Below are 21,935 nucleotides of genomic sequence, written 5' to 3'. Positions count from 1 at the left end.
ATTTACCCTTCTATTGTTCTTCTTTTGTACCTGCACATAACCAGAGCATACTTCTTCTCACATAATATTGCTATATCTTTGTTTGTTTTGCTTCCACTAGATTCTTAATTTCCTTGAAGACTGCGTCTTATCTATTTTATTACCACCATATACAGCAGAGGGTATGGCATATATTAGATACTCAATATGAGTTTGATGAATGAATCAGTGATAAATGGCACTATATTTGAATAACTGTATTAGCTAATTATTAATAACCCTTTAAAATATCTCCTGACCCTATATCCTATGATTCTATGATTATATTCTATAATATATCCTATTATTCATTTCCTTGACCATAAAGACATACTTTCTAATAAAAAAAATTCTACAGAAATAAAAGCTAGAGATGTATATGTATTTCTGAGACTGAAATGATTAACAAGTAAGAAAATGAGAAAAAGCATTATTTTATTTAACCCTAAGCAAATCTCAAGAAAGCACGCGGATTTGTGAAAATAAAAAAGGCATTAAAAATATCATTCAGAATGATTTTTTTAAAATCATATGAACATTTAAGTAACCTAAGATAGTTTAGGTTCATGGCTTGACTTTTAATTACACCAAAGCTAGAACTAAGGTTCATTTAACATCTAGATGGGAGAATTCTTTCTATATTATAGTCTAGGACTCCATTCTGATCAAACAGGTCACTTAGCCAACTGAGGCCAAATGTAGGCCAAATTCATGGTGTCCCCATCATCAGAAATGAAGCAGAAGCCACCCTTTTACAAGAGAAAATCACAGCATTTTGAGTAGCTAGTTTAGAAGAACGGGAACATTGAGGATTTCTTTGTAATCACATGTTCCATGTGATTATTGTGTACATAGACATTCACGAGGAAACAATGATGTACCCTTCAATTACTTGCTTGACCTTTTTCAAAATGCTAACATTCAGAATGATTCCAAACTGCTTTCTAACAGCACTTTATTTTAGAGTGACTTTCTTGACCAGGCTAGTTATCGCCCACAAATCCACAAATGGGAAGTCATATAATTATCTCCCCTTGTCCCAGAAGCTTTTTATTTGCAGGCTTCCATAGGCAGAGAGTCTTAGGAATTCAGCAACATAACTAAATATTTGATCACAAGAAAGTCAAACAGAGAAGAGTGCTGTGACACCCCATTTGTTTGTAGACTGGCTACTTGAAAGGTTTACAGGTGTCTGATGAGCAACCTAGAGCAAAAACTTTAAAACTGAGAGGTTCCTTTTTAATAATTCTGACTGTGTTAGTGCTACCTGTTCTGTTTTTTATTTTTTAATCTAAAAAGAAACACTCTTTTAACTCTCTCTTATTTCATCTATCAAGTATCTCTGGGAGAGTGAGGATGCATGTCTAAACTCTCTTTGGTTTTAATCATCGGTTTCCCACCAAAGAGTGACAGTTGCTTACTTTTCAAACCTTCTAAGAGCCGCATTAAAAGCATTAGTCACAGATGTAGGCTTTGGCTGTACAGTTGGGACTTTGAAGGTGACTTTGGTGGAAGGCACTCATGTACACACACTTAGGACATGAGCCTCCCCCAAAAAATACAACCAGCCCTTTAAAAAGTAAAAATGAAAAAATAAATAAATAAATAAATAAAAGGGTTAGTCATTTTTTTCATAAAAGTATTACTAAACATTAAGCTTTCACCTGAAACAACTGAGAGTTTGAAACGATAGATAATCAGAATTGTTCCTTGTTGAGTAGGTTAGCCTGAACCCAATACTGTTGTAGCAAAGGTAATGAAGTCACTCAGTGGCACAAGAGACGGTAGAGAGAAGAAAGAGAAAGCCATAACAGAGTCTGATGATGCTTAAAGTTAAAAAGCCCTCCTTATCAATGATGTTTCAAAGTAACCTGGGCAGGACTGGGGCTCGTGACCTGGCATTTAAACCCTACTTCTTATAAACCAATTCCCAACTTAAAACAAAAACAAAAACAAAAAAACCCTCTTCCTTTTTACTTTTACTTCCTGTCCAAAAATTCTAGTAATATTTCTTTTAAGATTTTATTTATTTATTTATTTATTTAAGAGAGAGAGAGAGAGAGAGAGTTCAAGTAGGGGGAGGAGCAGAGGGGGAGAAAAAGAGAGGGAGAAAAATATCTCAAGCAGACTCTGTGCAGAACATAGAGCCTGACACAGTGCTCAATCCCATGACCCCGAGGTCATGACCTGAGCCAAAACCAAGAGATGGATGCTTAACCAACTGAACCACCCAGGTGCCCCATTCTAGTGATAATAGTTTTGAAGAATGTTTTTCTTCTCTAAAATGTTACCAGTAAGACAGAGGTTACATTTAACCCAAGTGGCATACCTATGTAAATCTCTCTGAGGATTTCTGACTTTTTCTATTCCCTTTTTTTTCTATTTCTTAAGAAATTATTTCCAGACAGGGCAGCAGAGATTGGCTGTTACCAAATGTGTTTACCTTTTCTTCTGAGCAACAACTACATTTCTTGTTCTCTCTTGCAGTTATATGTGAAAATGGAAGTTGACTCTTGCCAAAGGAATGTGGTCAAAAGTGATATAAACCATAAAACCCTGAACTTCAAGTGCTGGCCAAAAAAAAATTCTTCTATCTAACCTTTAACTCTCTTTCCTTATTTTTCTTATCTGATAGCTGCGTATCTATGCTCAGTGTAACTTTAGAACACTTGGATGAAAGATAGTCTCCACCACTCTGGGTCCTTGAAAGATTATCCCTCATCATGTATAAGAAATAAATGTATATTGTGGTAAACTACTAACATCTCAGGGTCTGTCTGTTATAATAGCTACAGTTATTCTAAAACAGATGGCATCTAGAAATAGATCAGTAGAAAAAATAATGTTGCAAAGAAAAACATTGTCAATATTTTTGTATGTCTAGTTCCTCCTCTCCCCCCCTTTTTGAATGCCCTTATTTGCCTCAATTTGTGGGTCTTCTCCCATTATCTTTCCCTTTTCAAAAATTCCAAAGTTCTGCTTAATCTGGCACTAAATCTACATAAACAATATGAGAAGGAGCATTGAAATAAATTGCCACTAAACACATTTCCCTCTTCAAAAATGGCAGCTTGAATCACTCAAAACAGAAAACGTAAAAAGACACTAGGGAATCTATTCTATGTAAGAATTATAGTTATATCCACTTTTTCTACCATTTGTTCCAAGAGACAAACCTGCGTTCAGTGTCCCAAAATGAACTACCCATCTGTGACAGCCTATGGTCATTCTATTATAGCCCTGTCCCCAAACAGCCTTAGATACAAACTAATTCTCCAGGCTTGTTTTGTCTGTTTCTTTGGTTTGTTATGGTGACTATATCTGAATTTTATCTAGCCATCCTAGTGTATTATCGTGATTCTGCTTCCTCTAAGATAAATGGTTTGCTCTATCAACAATAATGCCCGTTATTATAGAAAAAATAAGCCACTATACACCCAAAACCATATTCTTTGAGCCCGAATAGAAATTAAAATATGCTAATAATTAAACAGGAATATAACAAAGAAGAAATTAAAGGAACATTTACTGAAATATTCTAAGACAATTTTATATTTAATTTTCTTGACTCAGAGGAAAAGCTCTTATCATCACTCATTAGATGTGAATTAGATAATTTATAAGCTTGTCTTGAGTAACCGGCTGTATGAAAGAGCATATGGAAGATGGGAGATCTATAGGTAACTAAGAAAACTTAATAGGAACTGTAAATAACAGAGGGTAGGATAAGACACAACAAAGAAGATATTTGCAAAGAAAGGGGTAAACCTTAAACCTTACTTGCCTGAAAAACATCTTATAGAGATATGGGAATGGGAGAAATGGGCTTAAGAGAGATAGAGATGACATGGGTTCAAATTTTGGTTCAGCTTCCTGCTAAATGTGAGTGCTTGAGCAAAATTACTTAACCAGCCCAACACTCAGTTTCTCAGTCTGTAAAATGGATATAATAAATCTCTACATCAGGAGGCTGGTATGAGAATTGGTCTGTAAAGTGACATGTTGATGGAAGTTTACCACAAACTGCAATTATTAGTGTATCTGGAAAAGATTTACTATTGACTTAAAAGTCATATTGCTTTTTCAATATGAAGTAAAGATATCAGAGTTTTTCATCTAAAATTTCCTCAGAGATTTCTTTTCCTAATTCATCTACCATATTGGCAGAAATAGCATTGTAAGCTTAACTTGGCTAAGTCTGCTTCATTCATCTGTCAACAAGATTCTGGGCTTCAAATGGAGTTGACAATTGCTGAAGGTAGATGGGACAAAATAGGCTGCACAAGAGCCTCGTATTTCACACCTCAGAGGGTTCTACGCTACCAACAATAACATCATATCTCTGTCAGTCAAGCACAATTATACAGCTTGATAGACCGATACAAATAAAGAGCCAGTTAAAACAGGTCTCCTGACTCTTTCCTGGCTACACTTATAGGACTCGATTGAATCTGCTACCTATGAATATTAGAATAGCACTTCCTTTGGGGACAAAAGGACAGAGAAACCACATCCTCCACTGACTCGAAAAATGGTCCAAAATAGTGCAAAATCTGCTACATTTGAAAACTCTGAAGTCACTTTGTGAATTTTCATCTTACTGTTTGCTTCTTATTGAAACATGAATGTATTTTTAAGACATCCAAAATAGAAGGTACAATTCATGCTGTGTGCAATCAGGTAACACAATGGTCAGGCCAATCTTTCTAGCAAATATATTCATGATACCCAAGCTAGGCAGTCAAACCACTTTCATGGATTCCTTCTGAACAATGTTTGAATACATGTTACCCTTATGAAAAAGAAAATAGAAAAAAGTCCCTGATATCCATGTAAAAGCAAATTACATGAGAGTACTCCACTGGAGCCTTCTATAATAGAGACTCTTATGATAGTGATATCTTTTTGTCAAAGAGGGTAACTGAGTTTTAAGCTGAATAGCTTCTTCCTAAAGAGTAAATTGATATGTGGGATCAAAATCAAGTTGTATTTCAAGGTTTAAATTATAAATGATCTCAATATGCAAGACATAGAAACTGACAGAGAATACTCACTTTGGCCAGACATAATTCTAGTGTAACAATACCTAAGCTTTCCAAAATATATCAAATGAAGGTATAAATGGAAAGTTGCTAAATTAAATTCTATCATTATGCTTTTTTTTTTTAATTCTACTTCAGGATATTACTTCAGAAAGGCAATGAAAAAGGTGACTATTAGTGGCAGGAGATCTGATACTGTCCTTCAGGCTAATCAATCTTTTATTTGTATGTTTCCTAAGTGTGCGAATGCGGTGTTGTACCTACTGAGCACATTTCACAACAAATGAACATGAATGACAAGAAAATACACAACAAGACATGAGGTTACACTTCATAATCTTTCTGTACATGTGAAACCATGGGACCACAAAAGCTCATAGCTAGAAGGAGCTCGAGGAATCTACTTTTGCCAAGGGGTCTGGCACAGGCTCTGTGCCATGGATTCCTCACCAACAGCAAGACTATCGAAATTCTCAGACCACCTTGTGCTATACACTGAATTTAAAGGATGGAAGCAAGGGCAATTGCCATTAAAATGGCAGCATAAGCTTTGATATTTCATCCAATTTCTTATTTGTGAAGACAGTTCAATATATTTTTAAAATGCAAAACTAGGGGAAAAATTACTCTAAAAATAAAAATACAGAAATTTTCAGATTTCAGTTCATGAAAAAGAAATGCAACGAGAAAAAATACACATACAATTAAGTGATGCTAAAACTAGGATGAGTATGGTCACTTCAAATTACAATTGTCAATAATTAGATATTACACCTCAATAAATATATCATTGGTAAACCTATTTAACCATAATGATGTCACTGTTCATTTATTTTTATTCAGATGCGAGAAATATAATGGAAATATTTTATAACTCTAAAGTAAAATTTGATAAAACACTAATCCTTCTTGAAAATCATAAGTGTTTAGAAATTAAAGGCTCAAAGGATTTCATTATAAGGCATTTTACCCATAAGTGTTCCCATGATATGGAGTCCCAAGTACTAGAAGACTCCATTCTATTAGTAAAGACAGCATGATCAATAGATACTTTTTCTCTTTTTTGCAATCAATTGTTTTTCATCTTTTTAAACATGACATCAATTATCTTTTAGTCAGTATTATTAACTCATTTATTATCAAATTATTAATTTATTTATTGAATTATGAAAATTATAAATTATAAACTCAACTATTATTAAAACTCATAATTATACCTTATTTCTTGGATTTCATGCAGTTTTGAAACACAGTATACCTTCTTCAAAATGCCATCAAGATGGGACAGTCTGAATGCTCATTTTCTAGAGCAACACCTTTACATTTCTTGGATATGTTTTTAATACATAGAATTACTTATTTCAAGGAATATGATTTGACCATAGCCTGACAAACTTGTCTGACAGCGATCCATGTTGTAACATACTCATATTTTATAAGGGATAGGGATAATGTGGTAAGTGGAAAGGTTTTAAAACCAGACACATCTAATTGTAAACCCTCTCTAAAGGTGCAATCATTGGTAATTGACTTCTGTGAGTCTTGCCCTCACTGAGCATTGGGAATGGTAATACCAAAATTTATGTGAGATAAAATGAAAGTATGTGTGTGGAGTGCCTAGAATATTACTTGCCATATACAGAAATGTGTATTACATTTTGCGTTATCGGGCTTCACAAGATTTTAGGTTTTTTTTTTTTTTTTTTTAATTATAAATTGAAGGTTTGTAGCAATCCTGCATCAAATAAGTCCACAGAAACCATTTGTCTAATAGCATTTGCTCACTTTTTGTCTGCGTGTCACATTTTGGCAATTCTCACAATATTTCAAACTTTTTAATTATTATTATATTTGTTATGGTGATCTGTGATTAGTTATTTAGACTCACTGAAATCTCAGATGATGGTTAGCATTCTTAGCAAGAAAGTATTTTTTAATTAAGGCAGGTACCTTGTTTTTGTTTTGGACATAATGCTATTACACACTGAAGAGACTACAGTACAGTGTAAACGTTAACTTTTATATGCACTAGGAAGCCAAAAACTTCATTTGACTCATTTTATTCTGTTTATCTCTTTATTTCAGGAGTCTTGAACTGAACCCACGGTATCTCCCAGGTATGCCTAAACATATTAGTTTGATTTTTTTTTCTATATAATAAGAAAGAACAATTAAATCTTTAGTGGAGAACCTGGTCTACTAGATAGTCCCAAGAAGGGAGGGGCTGTATGGCGGCTGAAAACTTTTGAAGGGCCAAAAAGGAAATACTAGAACCCAGAATGTCACTGTATGGCAGAAGCAAGATTTAACTACCTCTTGGTATGTCTAATACTTTCATCCAACAAAAAAAGCCTTGAACACTATATTCTGGCTGTAATCTCCAGAGTTTCCTCTTGGCAGTAATGGTTTGTTTCTAGTTTTAAAGACAAAGGCTTACATAGGAAGTCAAAGACTAAGGCTCCTAGACCTGGGCCATGCCATCTGCCTAGCATTAAGCAGGAGCTGAAAGTCAGTTACAGAAGCAAAGTCACTTCTAACATGATTTATGTTCCAATCTTGAACCTGGCAGGAAGACTGCAAAAGATATTTGGAAGCCAATGCTTCCTCTGAATAAAGTAAACGAGTATACGCTAAGCCCCTCTCCCCAGACCATGCTGGCCTGTTAGATACGTTGCCAATGTGGAGTCTTTGAACCCTGGAGCAAACTGGCTATTCGGGATGAGCAAATATCTCAAGGCCAATGATCATTGCTACTGTAAACGTACAGTGGACAATGCAAACACTGGGGTCAGACAACAGATATCCAGGATATTATTACTCAAAAACACATCTAGCTCAAAGCTGACAAGATAATCTGTTCCTGTGAGTGCAAAGCAGGCTGGAATGCTAGAGCTCTGACCTACTCAAGGAAAGAAAAAAGAAAGTGCAACCCTCCAAGGACTCCATCTCATGTTCTTAAGCAGGCAAACTCCAACAGACTTCAAAGGGAGTGTTGCCTAAGGAGGGAGTACCAGACCAAGCCCACGGGAGGTATCACTTCCATGATCATGTTGCCATCTACATTTGGTGAACTGGCAAATGCAAATATTTCAGATACAAGTTTAAACAGATGAAAAAAGAAGTGCGAAATAGCATGGGGATTTGCTTCAAGAGAAACCTCAGAATTCCAGGAAAAGTATTTAATATCAGGAGCTTCATAAGTTATTCCAAAATTCCCAGGAGACTAACTAGTTTGTGATCATATTAAAAATAATATTTTAATAAACATGTTTTGCACGTGAACATATGCAAAATACTTTACTTAAAAAATAATTTCCCAGGGCATCTGGGTGGCTCAGTGGGTTAAGCCTCTGCCTTCAGCTCAGGTCATGATCTCAGGTCCTGGGATCTAGCCCCACATCGGGCTCCCTGCTCAGTGGGGAGCCTGCTTCCCTCTCTCACTTTGCCTGCCTCTCTGCCTACTTGTGATCTTGATCTCTCTCTCTGTCAAATAAATAAATAAAATTTAAAAAAAAATAATTTCCCTACACTAAATACTCTTCAAAGGTCAGTAACATTTTTCTAATTGAAATATAGACTATATTTTGATGTCATAACAAGGTTTTAATGTACTTGATCCCAATTAATATACAAAAGCCCAAATGCAGCAAATATACTTACAGGAGGACCTGTGGGGTGGGGGTGGGTTGGAGAGAATAAGAGAAAGAGGAAGATGAATTAGTGAAGATACAAAATGTTAAGATTAAACACAAGATGAAAACATTGTCATAATCATCAGCAAAATACAAGATGAAGAAGTCACTTAGAATTCAGTGACTCTTAATCTTTTTATTAGGTCATGGACAACTTTGATACCACATCAGAAAAGTGTATTTACATCTATCTGAATTTCAAATTTTACATGAAATTTCAATGGATGTTCAGATTCCCAGAGACCTGTCTATAAATTACTGAGAGGTTCATCTTAAGACGTCCTACTTATACCTAAAAATTTAGATAAAATATGAATCAGTAGGATCTTTGGTTATTTATGATAGCCAAGTTAGAGAGAATTGATATATAACTTTCCTGAGAGTGATAAAGTGGTTAAATGAGAAATTTACCCATGATTTGTTCTAAGAATATTTTTTCATTCAGTAGCATTGTCAATATATAAAGCACTAAACTCTAATATTTGTTTCTTTGAAACTGTACATCTTCATCTAAACACAGGCAATGTCTAAGAAAATTTCAATATTTCCATGCTGTATATTCAATTAAAACACAAGTTTTTAGTAGTCAATAAGTTAGGAACTGACTTTTTAATTTTTCTATAAAACTTCACATCAGTACAAAATGTTTACCTTTCTCCCCAATCCTTTTTATTTCCTTTGACAAAGATCAATTCACTGATTATTTTGTTCCACTAATATTTCATTACTTCTTTCCTTAAAACACATTTATAAACCATCTTCTAATATAATACTTTGTATTGTGAAAGGGATCCTTATACAAGCATCCAATTATTTAGAATAAATGAGGTTTAAAGATAACTTTTAAGAACACTTAAAAGGAATTAAGCAGCTATACTGCTTAAATTACTGAATTTTCATAAATCCCTTTTACTTTGACATCTTTAGTTTTCTTTTCTGAAAAAGGAAATGAGACCAAGAAAAAAACAAAAATTAAAAAATAAAAAACAAAAAACACACAACAACCCACAGCAAATCAATCTGTTGCTTTTTTGGGTAGGTTAGTATTTCTGCTATTTTAACACTTAGAAATTGCTTGTTTTTAACATTGATAAATACTTACTAAAAAATAGTGGAAGATGGTATCTCTTAGCACACTAGAATCAAACCTTAAATTACCTTTAAAGTGAAGAAAAAGATTCAAAAAAAAATTTTTTTTTGAAACCAAATACCCAAAAGAGTGTATACTTACTGTCTTGCTTGTTTTATAAAGTCTAAAATGCCAAAAATGTCAATGATCATGTGAAATCTTATCAGGCCATCAGTTCTTCCTTGCAAGGTAAGAGGAAGATACATACAGCGATTTGGCCTGAAAGCAAAAACTCAACAGAAATGGGCACCAGGGCAATTGGCCCCATTTCAAATTTTGCTCATAAACTATTGCACAGCCTTGGACGAATCACCTTACTGCTCCAGGGCCTCCATTTCCTCAACTACAAAATGAAAATGCTGGATTGATTACTGAGGCTGCTGTCATCACGAAAATTCTAGGGTTATACAAGAGAAATAAAAATTCCAAATTTTGAAATGAATGAGAGTAAAAGCATAACAAAATTGTACCAGTTGGATAAAATAACAATAAAGCTTTCCAAGACATGTGCCTCAGTGTCCCAAAGCAGATGTTTTCATAAAGATCCTGCATTTGCTCTCTATGGAGACGGAAGCGTGGGCCACACTGTGTGCAGCTAGAAACCATCGACTGTAGCAGAAAGGCCCAACTTCACGTGATGCAGAAAGTAACCCAAAATTGGGTCCCAGTTGTTATCAAACATTAAGAAATTAACAATATTTTCCAAACTTTTACCTACAGTTTGATGGAAAGAAGATGAAAAAAATTCTAGGTCTAGCAGAGGAGATTTAAATACACAAGCTTATGCACAACCTCTAGAAAGACAATATAATAATTAATTAGGAGGAACAGATGCAGGAATCTAACTGAAACATTAATGACAAGGAGCAGCTGAAAGAGAGACTTACCAGACTCTCCTCTTCGGCCCCTCTTACCTCGTTTCCCTGGAGGGCCTAAAATATAAAGAATATATTTTTTAACATGGTTTTAATATTTTGTTTCTTGTTCAAAAATGGCTAGTAAGTATTTTCTACAATTTATCACTGTTTTTAACTGACAACCTTAAGAAAGGGACCAGATATTTGTAAAGGCCAGCATTATCCTATCAGCATAACTCTTAAGCCTCATTTAATTATAAAACCTACACCAGATGTCTAATCATCTAGCATTACTTAAGAATGATTAACATTCAGAACTTTCATTCATCCTGTCTGGATAACATCAATAAAGAAAGACTTTAATTACAAATTGGTACTGTTGAGATTTCATGTTTCTTACGAAAAATTTTTTTCTAAAGGTTGTAGTATATTAATAATTAAAAGCACTGAGCACAAATGACAATAGTTTCTCTTCAGTCAGGTCCATCATGATTCCTTTAAAAATATTTAGTTCACAGTTAATTAAAAGTATATATTCATAAAGGAAATAATCCTTATAATATTTCCATTTTATTACATATGAATTTTCATATAGTGAAATTTCTCTAATTGAGAACCAGTGGAGTTAAAATCATATTCTTAATTGGAAAGTGTTTAGGTACTAGCTATAGGCCTCATTTTTCTAAGGAGCTAGCTCATTATTGTCAGTCAGTAAATATTTAATCTTTACGATGATTCACTTTGAAAGTGGAGGAAAAAACTTCTTTTTTTTTTTTCCCCAGTGAATTGCCTATAAAGACCACCTAGCTAGTATGCATCAGACTTAACACAAGATTCTAGACATTCATGGCTTTCAAGCCATTACTCTCAATTATATAATTTCTGCCTTCATTTCCTTGAGTAGGACTAGTTCCCACTGAATTATGGTTCAGGCAAATAGAAAAGAATAATTAGCCCACAATGAGAATTAAGATCTTATAATATTTGCTGGAAGAAAGAGGCCAAGGAAAATACAGACTCTCCTGGTTTTAAAGAACGACCTGCTAAGTTGGACTGATGACTTCCAAACTCTAGAAAGTTTAAGAGAGAAGCAGCACAGGCCTTAGCATCCAGTCAGCTTTCAACGGGATTCTGAGCTACCAACTTCCACATGGAAACACTGTCATGAGAACAGAAACATCAGTGGGCCAGTTAGTTTCCCCTCAAGCTTTTACATAGAGTTAGTCTGGCCATCTGTGTTTTGTAAGAGATTAAAAACAATCAAATAATAAAATTGGTTGAAAATTTTAGGAGAAGAATTTTTGCAGCAGAGTCAAAAACTGTTATTCAGAATTTCAGATTTCTCTCTGTATTCTGGAATAAGAGAAACTAATTTCTTTCTTCTTTCTTTCTTTCTTTCTTCCTTTCCTTTTGCATAGAGTAAAATTTCTTGGATACTATCCAGGATTAACTTGGCCAAACTGAGAATAGAAGGAGAATCACATAAATAGGCAAATAAACTTAGTAGGACCCTAATAGGTATGAAAAATATATTTATTTACACATACACTCAAACATACATGCACAAAAATATATTGACATATTCTGATATTTACAAGGTCCTTAGGATTAGGAATCAGATTTTCTTTTCTATACAAAATCACTTAAGCTAAGCAGTTAGTAAACACTATATACTTAATGATGTCTGTGGTCTGCATAGGAGGTGATATGGGTTATGTATAAGATGGATGGGATGTGTAAGATGTAATAGAATAATTAGTATTCAAAAAAGAAATGGGTGTGTCCACAGGCTAGAAATGGAACAGAAATGCAAAGTGGAAAGCAGGGATAAAGCCATGAACCTAGTTCTAGAACCTAGTTCTAGACAGAGGAATGATGGCCACAGGTACTATTTCTGGAGAATAAATACACAAAAGTTCTCTAATCAGAATCAGTGGCTTAGAAATGCTAAAAACAAGCTGAAAAACAAACAAACAAATAAAAAAAAAAAAACCAACAACAACGAAAACCAAGTCTCTGGCTTAATGGCTGAAGAATACAGACATAATCTCTCAATCAGAAAATAAAGTAAGCATCTGCTGTTTGGGTGCCTAACTCTATGACATCTACAACATAAATCTGCGACAAAAGTCCAGAAATGCTAGTTTAGGACCAACCTGGTCTAGAAGGCTGAGGATGTCAGGCAAAAGAAAACATAAAAGAACTGGGTAAAAAAGAGTGAGTACAGAGAAAATAAAGGCATTCATAGTGAGAAAACTATAGCAAAAGAAAGAAAATGCCTCCTACTCATAATGGGTACACAAAAAAATTCCAAAACAAATGAAGAAATCTAAGGCTATGACAGGCAATACTCAATAATAGGATCATGAATTATTTCCAGCTAAAATTAATTTTTAAAAACCATCTGACAGGAGCACTTGGGTGGCTCTGTTCATTAAATGTCTGACTCCTGATCTGGGCTCAGGTCATGATCTCAGGGTCATGGGATTGAGCCCTAAATTGTAAGCTCCACTGTCAACATGCCTGCTTAGGATTCTTTCCCTCTCCCTCTCCCTTTGGCCCTCACCCTGCATGCATGCACATACATTCTCTATCAAATGAACAAATAAAATCATTTAAAAAAATCAGACAAAATTTGGTATGTTAATTATACTTAAAGAGATAAATGAAGAAGTAACATCTATTGAAGAGTAAGGGATTTAAAAGATAAATTTTTTTTAAAAAATGTATTTGAGGGGCACCTGGGTGGCTCAGTGTGTTAAGCCTTTGTCTTGGGCTCAGGTCATGATCTCAGGGTCCTGGGATGGAGCCCCGCATCAGGCTCTCTGCTCAGCAGGGAGCCTTCTCCCCCCTCCACCTGCCTCTCTGCCTACTTCTGATTTCTCTTTCAAATAAATTAATAAAATCTTTTTAAAAATGTATTTGAAAGAAACTTTTAGAAACCTGGAAGATAATAAAAAGCAAAATAGGCATTGAAATAAAAAGAAATAAATATAACAAAATATTCAAATTCTAGCCTGGATATGGTTGAAGAACAAATTGATGTAAAAAATGCAAAATGCAGCCAAGAGACAAATCTGATACTGATCTCTCTCTTTCTCTCTCTATGTAACTACTCTCTCTATGTAACTTTTGTATGCTCCCAAAACGCATATGTTGAAATTCTAACCCTCAGCAATGATGGTAGTAGGAGGTGGGGCTTTGAGAAGGCAATTAATTCATGATGCTGGGACCCTCATGAATGAGATTAGTACCTTATAAAACAGACCCCACAAGGATTCCCTAACCCTTTCCACTCTGGGCGGATAGAGTGAGAAGACACTAACTATGAACCAGGAAGAGGGCTCTCACCAGAAGGTGACAATGCTACCACCTTCATTTTCGACTTCTCAGCCTCCAGAACTATGAGAAATACATTTCTGCTATTTATAAATCACCCAGTCTGTGGTTTTTATTATAGTAGTCCAAAAAGACTAAGACCTTATCTATCTATTTCTATTTCTGTCTAATTACCTATCTACCTACCTACCTATTTATTTTTGTCAAGGAACAAAATTTTACTTATATCAATAAGAGAATCCAGAAGAAATGATAGAGATGTCCTTGTTTAAGAGATAATAGATGAGAGTTTTCCAGAACTGAATATTGGAGTCCTGAGGTTGAACTTACACCCCAAGTGGCAATAGAAATAAATCACACTTAAATGTAATAATGTTCAAGAATAATGAGAAAATGTTAATAACTACCAGAGGGAAAATTACAGTGGAAAGTACTTAGATTGACTGTTGTCTCACCCACATAAAATATGTCAGAAGATCCTAGTCATGATTTTCATAACAAATTTCAGAAATCTGTAATTATTATTTGCTTATTGAAAGTAGTTTCTCATTTTCCCCTCAAGAATGCTTTTTTAAACCGTAGAATTTATCAATAAAAATAAATTGCATTCATGTTTAAAACTAGTTTGAAATAAAGTATAAAAATAATTTAAAATATATTAAATTATGAGGGGCGCCTGGGTGGCTCAGTGGGTTAAAGCCTCTGCCTTTGGCTCGGGACATGATCCCAGGGTGCTGGGATCAAGCCCCGCGTGGGGCTCTCTGCTCAGCGGAGAGCCTGCTTCCCACTCTCTCTCTGCCTGCCTCTCTGCCTACTTGTGATGTCTGTCTATCAAATAAATAAATAAAATCTTTAAAAAAAAATAAAATATATTAAATTATGAAAAAGTGATTTTAAAAAAGCAATGATATCTTTTGAAGATATTAAGAAACAAAGAATATTTCTGAACACATATGTCTTAAATATTCAATCGGAGCCTTAAAGAAATAAATCAGCGGTGCCTGGGTGGCTCAGTCAGTTGAGCATCTGACTCTTGATTTCAGCTCAGATCATGATCTCAGGGACTTGAGATCGAACCCCACACTGGACTCTGCACTCTGCAGGGAGTCTGCTTAAAGATTTCCTCTCACCCTCTTCCTCTGCCTCTCCCCACCATTTGTGTGCACTCCTTTTTTTCTCTCTCTCTAACATGAATAGATAAATCTTAAAAATACATATACCAAATGCTGAGGGAAATACATCGGTTATACTGAGAATTGAGAAAGAATAAAATTTAAGGAAATGGAAAAGATAATTGGCAAAACATACCTATTGAAAGTCAAAGGTTTTACAAAGAATTTCATAATATGTGAGAGAGAAAATGAAGCTCAACTAAGTTGTGATAAAGTAAGAATATAAACTCAATGAGGTTTACCAAAAAAATACTAGATTTGAGAAGAGGATGTTTCAGTTACTGTAAGAAACACAAGACTGAAGTGAGTCTTATTATATTATATTAGGCTTATTATATTAGGCTTAGTGAAGTAATAAATTATGTAAAACTCTCAGAAAGACATAGATACAGATCTTGCTTAAAAGGGAATAAATAGAAATTCTGAAAAAGTCTATTGTGCCTCTAAGACAATTTGATATTGCTTGTGAATTTAAGGGAAAAATCATTTTTAAACAAAAATGATTGGATGGGATGAATTTAACAATAGACAGCTGGCAGAGCACTAGAGTGAGAAAATGAAAAATCAGAAAAGACAAATGATAAATGTTGCCCAGACAAAACTGATGTTATTAATAGTGGAGAAAGATAGTGACTGCTTCCATTCCAAACTAAGTGATGAAGTGTTGGCCAGGCATGAACTCTAAGAACAAATAGAGAAGTTAAAACCTGACTCTTAGTCACTGAATTTGGCCAGATCCTTGCAGCAGAAATTTTCAGTGAATTCTATCAGCAAAAGCCATGAGTCTGCAAAAGAAACTGGTTCAAGAATATGAATGGGAAGCTATCAGCAACAGAGGAAGTGAAAGTTTACAAGCAGAGGATTCATGAAATGAAGAATGAGTTATGGAAAGTGGAGGGAGGCTATAAAACCAGATTGCTCTCTATAATAAGAAAATTCATGACACTCGGTGCTCTTCATGTTACAGAGTTGTTGCTTTAAAGACAATGCAAACTGTCAGCCTGAGATAGGCATTGAAAAAAATTAGCCATGATGATGATGCTTTAAAGACCTGTGTCAACAAACCCAACTTGAGACACATCTGGGTCATCAAATCACATCATAGTAAGGTGTCTTAAGCCAAGCCAATTCTTTTGGTCCCAAACTAATATGGCTGGAGCACTCTACACCTTACTAATGGCATACCCAGCTGTCACAAGACTTTTCTAAGGTGAGATATTTGCCAAGAAGTAAACATGCTTACATATGGGCCTTCATATATATATATATACATATATATGTATATATATATATATGGTTATGGCATATGTCTGGAATACCCTTATCCAGTTTAGCAGATAAATTTACCCCAAACTGGTCAATTCTACTCCTATTACTTGAATCTATTCATTCTTTCCCACCCCTACTAGTATGTCATGGTGAGCTTAAACATAACCTTTCTGAGTACTCAGAGAAGAGATTTTTTTACTAGGATTTTACTTTTCCTTGTAAAATATTTTACCACCTATAAACATTTACAATTAAATAGGAAGTGTTTGAGAAAAGTTTCAGAACTCATAATGGGCTGGTGTTTTGTTTTGTTTCATTTTTACCTCCTGTTTTTGTATTTCAACACACATTTCTGGCTGTCTCTCTTCGGGGGGGGGGGGGAATAATGTGGATAGGGTTCCTGGGTGGCTCAGTTGGTTGAGCATCTGCCTTCAGCTCTGGTCATGATCCCAAGGTCCTGGAATTAAGTCCTACATCGAGCTCCTGAGCTCCCTGCTTGGGTGAGAGTTTGATTCTCCCTCTGCTCTTTCCCATGCTTGTGCTCTCTCATGTACTCTCTCTCTCAAATAAATAAATAAAATCTTAAAAAAAAAAAAAAGAAAAAATGTAGATAGAAACAAAAGAAAGAAATCAAATCATAATGGATCACAGATTTAAACATGAGAACAGAAACTATAATCTCTTAGAAGAAAACATAGTGAAAGGCTCCTTGATATTGGTCTGGGCAATGATTTTTTTGTTATGACACCAAAAGCACAAGAAACAAAAGCAAAAAATAAACAAGTGGATTTAAACTAAACTAAAAAGTTTTTGCACAGCAAAGGAAATGATCAACAGAATAAAAACTTAGTCTGTGGAATGTGAGAAAATATTGGCAAACAATATAACTGGTAAGGGGTTAATACCCCCCAAATATAAGGCATTCCTACAATTTAAAAGCAAAAGAAGATACCATCAGAATTAAAAATGGGCAAAGAACCTATGTAGACATTTCTCCAAAGATAACCTACAAATGGCCAAAAGGTATATGACAATGTTTTCAACATCATTGAACCATGAGAGGAATGAAAATCAAAACTACAATGAGATATCATCACCTAACACCTTGTGTACTGTTGGTGGGAAGGTAAATTGGTGCAACCACAAAGGAAAATAGTATGGAGATTCCTCACAAAATTAAAGCTGAGACTAACCTACAATCCAGCAATCTCACTTTTGGGTGTTTATCCAAAGAAATTGAAGTCAGAATCTCAAAAAGAAATACCTGTACTCCTATGTTTATCACAGCACTACTCACAATAACAAAGATATGGAAAAAACCCAAATGTCCATCAACAGCTGAATGGTTAAAGCAAATATGACATATACATGCAATGGAATATTATTCAGCCTTTAAAAACAAGAAAATTCTTGCCATTTGCAATAATATGGATAGACCTGAAAGGCATTATACTAAGTGAAATAATCCAGATATAGAAAGACAAATACTGTGTGATCGTATTTATATGTCCAGTCTAAAACAGTCAAACTCACAGAAGCAGAGAGTACAATGGTTATTGCCAGGGTCTGACAGGAGAGGGAAATGGGAACATCATGGTCAAAGGGTACGTAGTTACTGTTATGGAAGATAAGTTCTGGAGATCTACTATGCAGCACAGTGCCCATAGCTAACACCAGTGTACCATATATGTAAAATTTCCTAAGAAGCTAGATCTTATGCTAGACACAAAATAGTAGTAATAGAGGGTGGAGTGAAACTTTGGGAGATAATGGATATGTCTAGGGCCTTGATCATGGTGATGGTCCCACAGATGTATATTTATCGTGAAATTTGTTGAGTTGATAGATTAAATATGTATGGTTTTTACATGTCAGTTCTATTTCAGGGAAGTGGATTTTTAAAAAAGAAACAAAGGGAAGATTCATCTCCTGAGTGATCATGCTTAGATTATCTAAAACCTCAGAATAGGGAGAAACGTGATATCTTATTATGAGAATGACCTAATGATCACTACTGACATGGGTCATTTGAGTTCCTGAATGAATTTCCATGAAAAAGGTAATGAACATATATAACAACACAAAATAGGAGTTCACTAAAGATTAGCTCCTTCTTTCCACATTATTTATATTACCTTGTTATATTTAATCAATAGTATTTGATACTCAATACTCAAATGTATTTGAGTATTTTTACATTAAGAAAAGTTGAGTGTGTGTGTGTGAATAATATTGAGAGAAATTAATGTTACCTTCCAATTAAAATATTCAAAGGGGCAAGTTAGTATAAAGAAAGAACATGGAATGCAAAGTTAAGAGACTTCAAGGTTTTCACTACTGAGTAAATTGAGCTAACTTCCAATTAACCTCTTTGATTTTACTCTATTTAAGGATCTGGTAAATAATACTAAAACCACCCCCTTTTATATGATTATTGTGAGGATGAAAACCATAAAGTACTATTTACATAGTTAAGTGACTGTTTCCTTCATTTCTCATGAATTTCTTGAAGCTTATAAACTATTTCCAAGATATATTACTGTCATATTCATCAATAGAAGTATAGTAAGTCCTCAAATTAAAATTAAACAATTTGACACCTCCTAATAAAAAGCTAAATTTTTTTAGTTAGTGGTTTCATCTCCAGAGGCAAAGAAACTCTTTAAGAGTAAGAGAAATGATATAAAAATGCCACAAATAACAGTAACTATTCCAAAAATTAAACACTCTCATCCAGAGATCTGGAGGCAGAAAAACAGAAATGATAAGGCAAGGGAAAGAGCAGGAGACTGAGCTGGTAGCCAGGGAGGGAAAGGACAAGTAGGAAGCAGGAAGCAGATGTTGAAGTCCTGTGTGCCCATGTGTGCTGGTGTAGAGGGCCTACAGGAGAAATGTGTGCAAGCCTAGGATGTCCCTCCCCTACACCCAATCTCAGGAAAAGGTCTCCAACAGCTGCAGATGGCTCTCAAGAGGGAGGAACCTGTCTGGGCACAGAAGAGACAGCCTTCCTAAAACAGGTTTACCTTCATTCATTCTAGATTAACCTTACAAGTAGGCACAGATTAATTTCAGAGCCTTCTCCAAATTCCCCCCACCTGCTTGCTTGCTTAATGCCTGAAATTCTTTCAACATAGACCAAAGCCTTTCATTCCACAATTAGAAGTAAAAGACTTAAACAGCAAATGCTTGGTAGAAGTACAATATTAGCTAAAAGGTATTTCTCATAAAATGTCTATAGTACAGCATACCCAAGAGGTCACGTAGCCCACAGAGCTTCATAGTGCTTTATACCTGACTATATGAGCAGTTCAATGCCATACTGAATTGCAACCATTTGCAGTAAAAGTTCACCGGATTAAACAAGCTTCTACCTCAATGATTCATATTTCTGCAAATGTAAGATTGAAGCCAAGAGAGGTGAAAACAACCTGCTGAGGGTCCCACACAGCAGACACCAGTTTCCTGATTCCAAGCTTAGTGCTCTCTGACTCAGCAAGCCACTTCTCACTTCTGATCTCATACCTCCGTAGTTTGCAAGACTGGACACAACCAGCGCCAACTTTCCAAACTGCTTCATTTTCTCAATGGCCTGCTTCTTCTTTTTATAACATGGCTACTTAGGCAGATGTACTATTATTACTTGTTCTACTCTCCCACCAGACTGGAAGCTCTTGGGGGTACAAATTCCCTTGTTCATCCTTGTGTGTCTAGCAACTGGCATAGGACTTAGCACTCAATGAACTTATAAAGGAATACTGCCTATGGGCAATTTGATCATGCCAACATTATTTCATATGGTGTTAATTTTTAAAAGAAATAACTTTTTTATTCAGGAGATTTATTTCCCAAGATAATTTAGATCAGCATGTACTGCACTATATGTAATACAAACTTGTTTGTTTTAAATATCTTTTATGTGTGTGTTTTTGTTTCAAATTTCCTCAAGTTTCTAATCTCCATGGAATGTCAGTTTATAAAAGAAAGTTAATCATAATAAATAATAGGTAATAATTAAAGTTTATAATAGCCAAGCTCCATAACTCTCTACAGAGTGTTATTCAGATATATGTTATTTATTTTAAAGGCAATGAGTTCAATTGAAAAGTTGTAAAAGTATGTTTCTCTCTCTCTTTTTTTTTAAACACAGGAGACACACTAAGAAATGTTTTAGGGTATTCTATTCTTATAAGTTATTCTAGTAATAAAAAATTTAAAAATTAATAGTTTGTTAGTAAAAACAGTTCATTGGTATTTTAGTTAGAAACAACAAAAATGGAGTGGCTCAATTTTTACTTTTGAGCCTAAACCAGGCTATATCATAATCTCAATAAGGAGAGGGATATCTTTAATGTACCAGACTCCTAAGGTTAGTAATTAGAAAGGTTTTATCAAATTCCTTGAGGAAATCTTAAAAATCAAATAAAAAGATCAAATCCTTAAAGTAATCTTATGAATATTCTTTTCATAAATCTGCATATTTTCTAGTTTTTACACCAGCAAGATTTTCCTGATGATGGTTCCAAGTTAAACTTATGAAACATAAAATATGTACAGAAATTGTGTTCAATTAATGAGGATAAAACAATGTAACTTATGGAAGATATTAAAAAAAAAAAGAACAAGAGAAGACTCCCTTAGGCAGATAATAAATGTGAAAACATTAGGAGTGTACACATTAGGACACCTAAAGTTAACTGAACGGATATGTATGTGTACATTGGATTAAATGTAAAATGCTGTACTTCCTTGGGGTAGTAGCCAAATAGTTTTAAAGCAACTAGTTTAGAAAAAAAATGGGGTACTTATTCCAAAATATATTTCCCATTAGAATTTTTAAACAGCTATGCATGCCCTTCTGGCAAAGTATGTTTTTATTTTCTCATGAAATGCATTGAGAACAAGACTTTTGTTTAATCTCTTTCTACATTTTTGTCCATGTTAAAATGGAAATTTTAACAATTGCCATTTAAATGTTTTAAATAAATATAAGCAACTTACATCAGAATCATGGTAAATGTAATTCTCAACATTACTATATCACTGGCACTTTTTTTTTAATTGGTTGAGTTTCTATGCCTTGTTGAGGGCATCTAACTGGGCCAAAACTGACTTCCAAACTTCTTTCCTGTTATCTCAATGAAAGTTCAGTTCTAGCTTGTGCTTGGTTTAAATGAGGCACTTCAAGTTTACTCAAGAATTAATCGATAATTATAAATTTTATAATGAAGGGAAAATGACCATATTTATGAGACAACTGGGGACTCTCGCAAGAACATACTGGAAAACAACTTCACTTCACAATTAAAGAAAAGGATTTCCAAACCAAGTGCAATGGAATCTTTTCTGGGCTTTATGTTGAGGCTTTGTTTCCAGCAAATGAGGAGTTGTCTTTATTGCTGTTTTCAATATTTAGATAA

The 21,935-nt window shown here is 34.6% G+C and overlaps 1 protein-coding gene across 1 annotated transcript in view; it reads right to left on the bottom strand.

Moving 5' to 3' along the window:
• COL25A1 (collagen type XXV alpha 1 chain) overlaps positions 1 to 21,935 on the bottom strand; it is a 473,496-nt gene that overhangs the window by 204,607 nt on the left and 246,954 nt on the right. Inside the window, exons 3-4 of the mRNA XM_059171218.1 lie at positions 10,769 to 10,813; positions 8,721 to 8,728 (exon numbers count right to left, since the gene is read on the bottom strand). Coding sequence (XP_059027201.1) covers positions 8,721 to 8,728; positions 10,769 to 10,813 — 53 coding nt within the window. The remainder of the gene's footprint in view (positions 1 to 8,720; positions 8,729 to 10,768; positions 10,814 to 21,935) is intronic.

The sequence above is a fragment of the Mustela lutreola genome, chromosome 1, assembly GCF_030435805.1.
Source record: "Mustela lutreola isolate mMusLut2 chromosome 1, mMusLut2.pri, whole genome shotgun sequence".
NCBI lineage: Eukaryota > Metazoa > Chordata > Mammalia > Carnivora > Mustelidae > Mustela > Mustela lutreola.
Note: the sequence above shows the minus strand (reverse complement) of the source record. Positions and strands in the feature narration are given on the sequence as shown.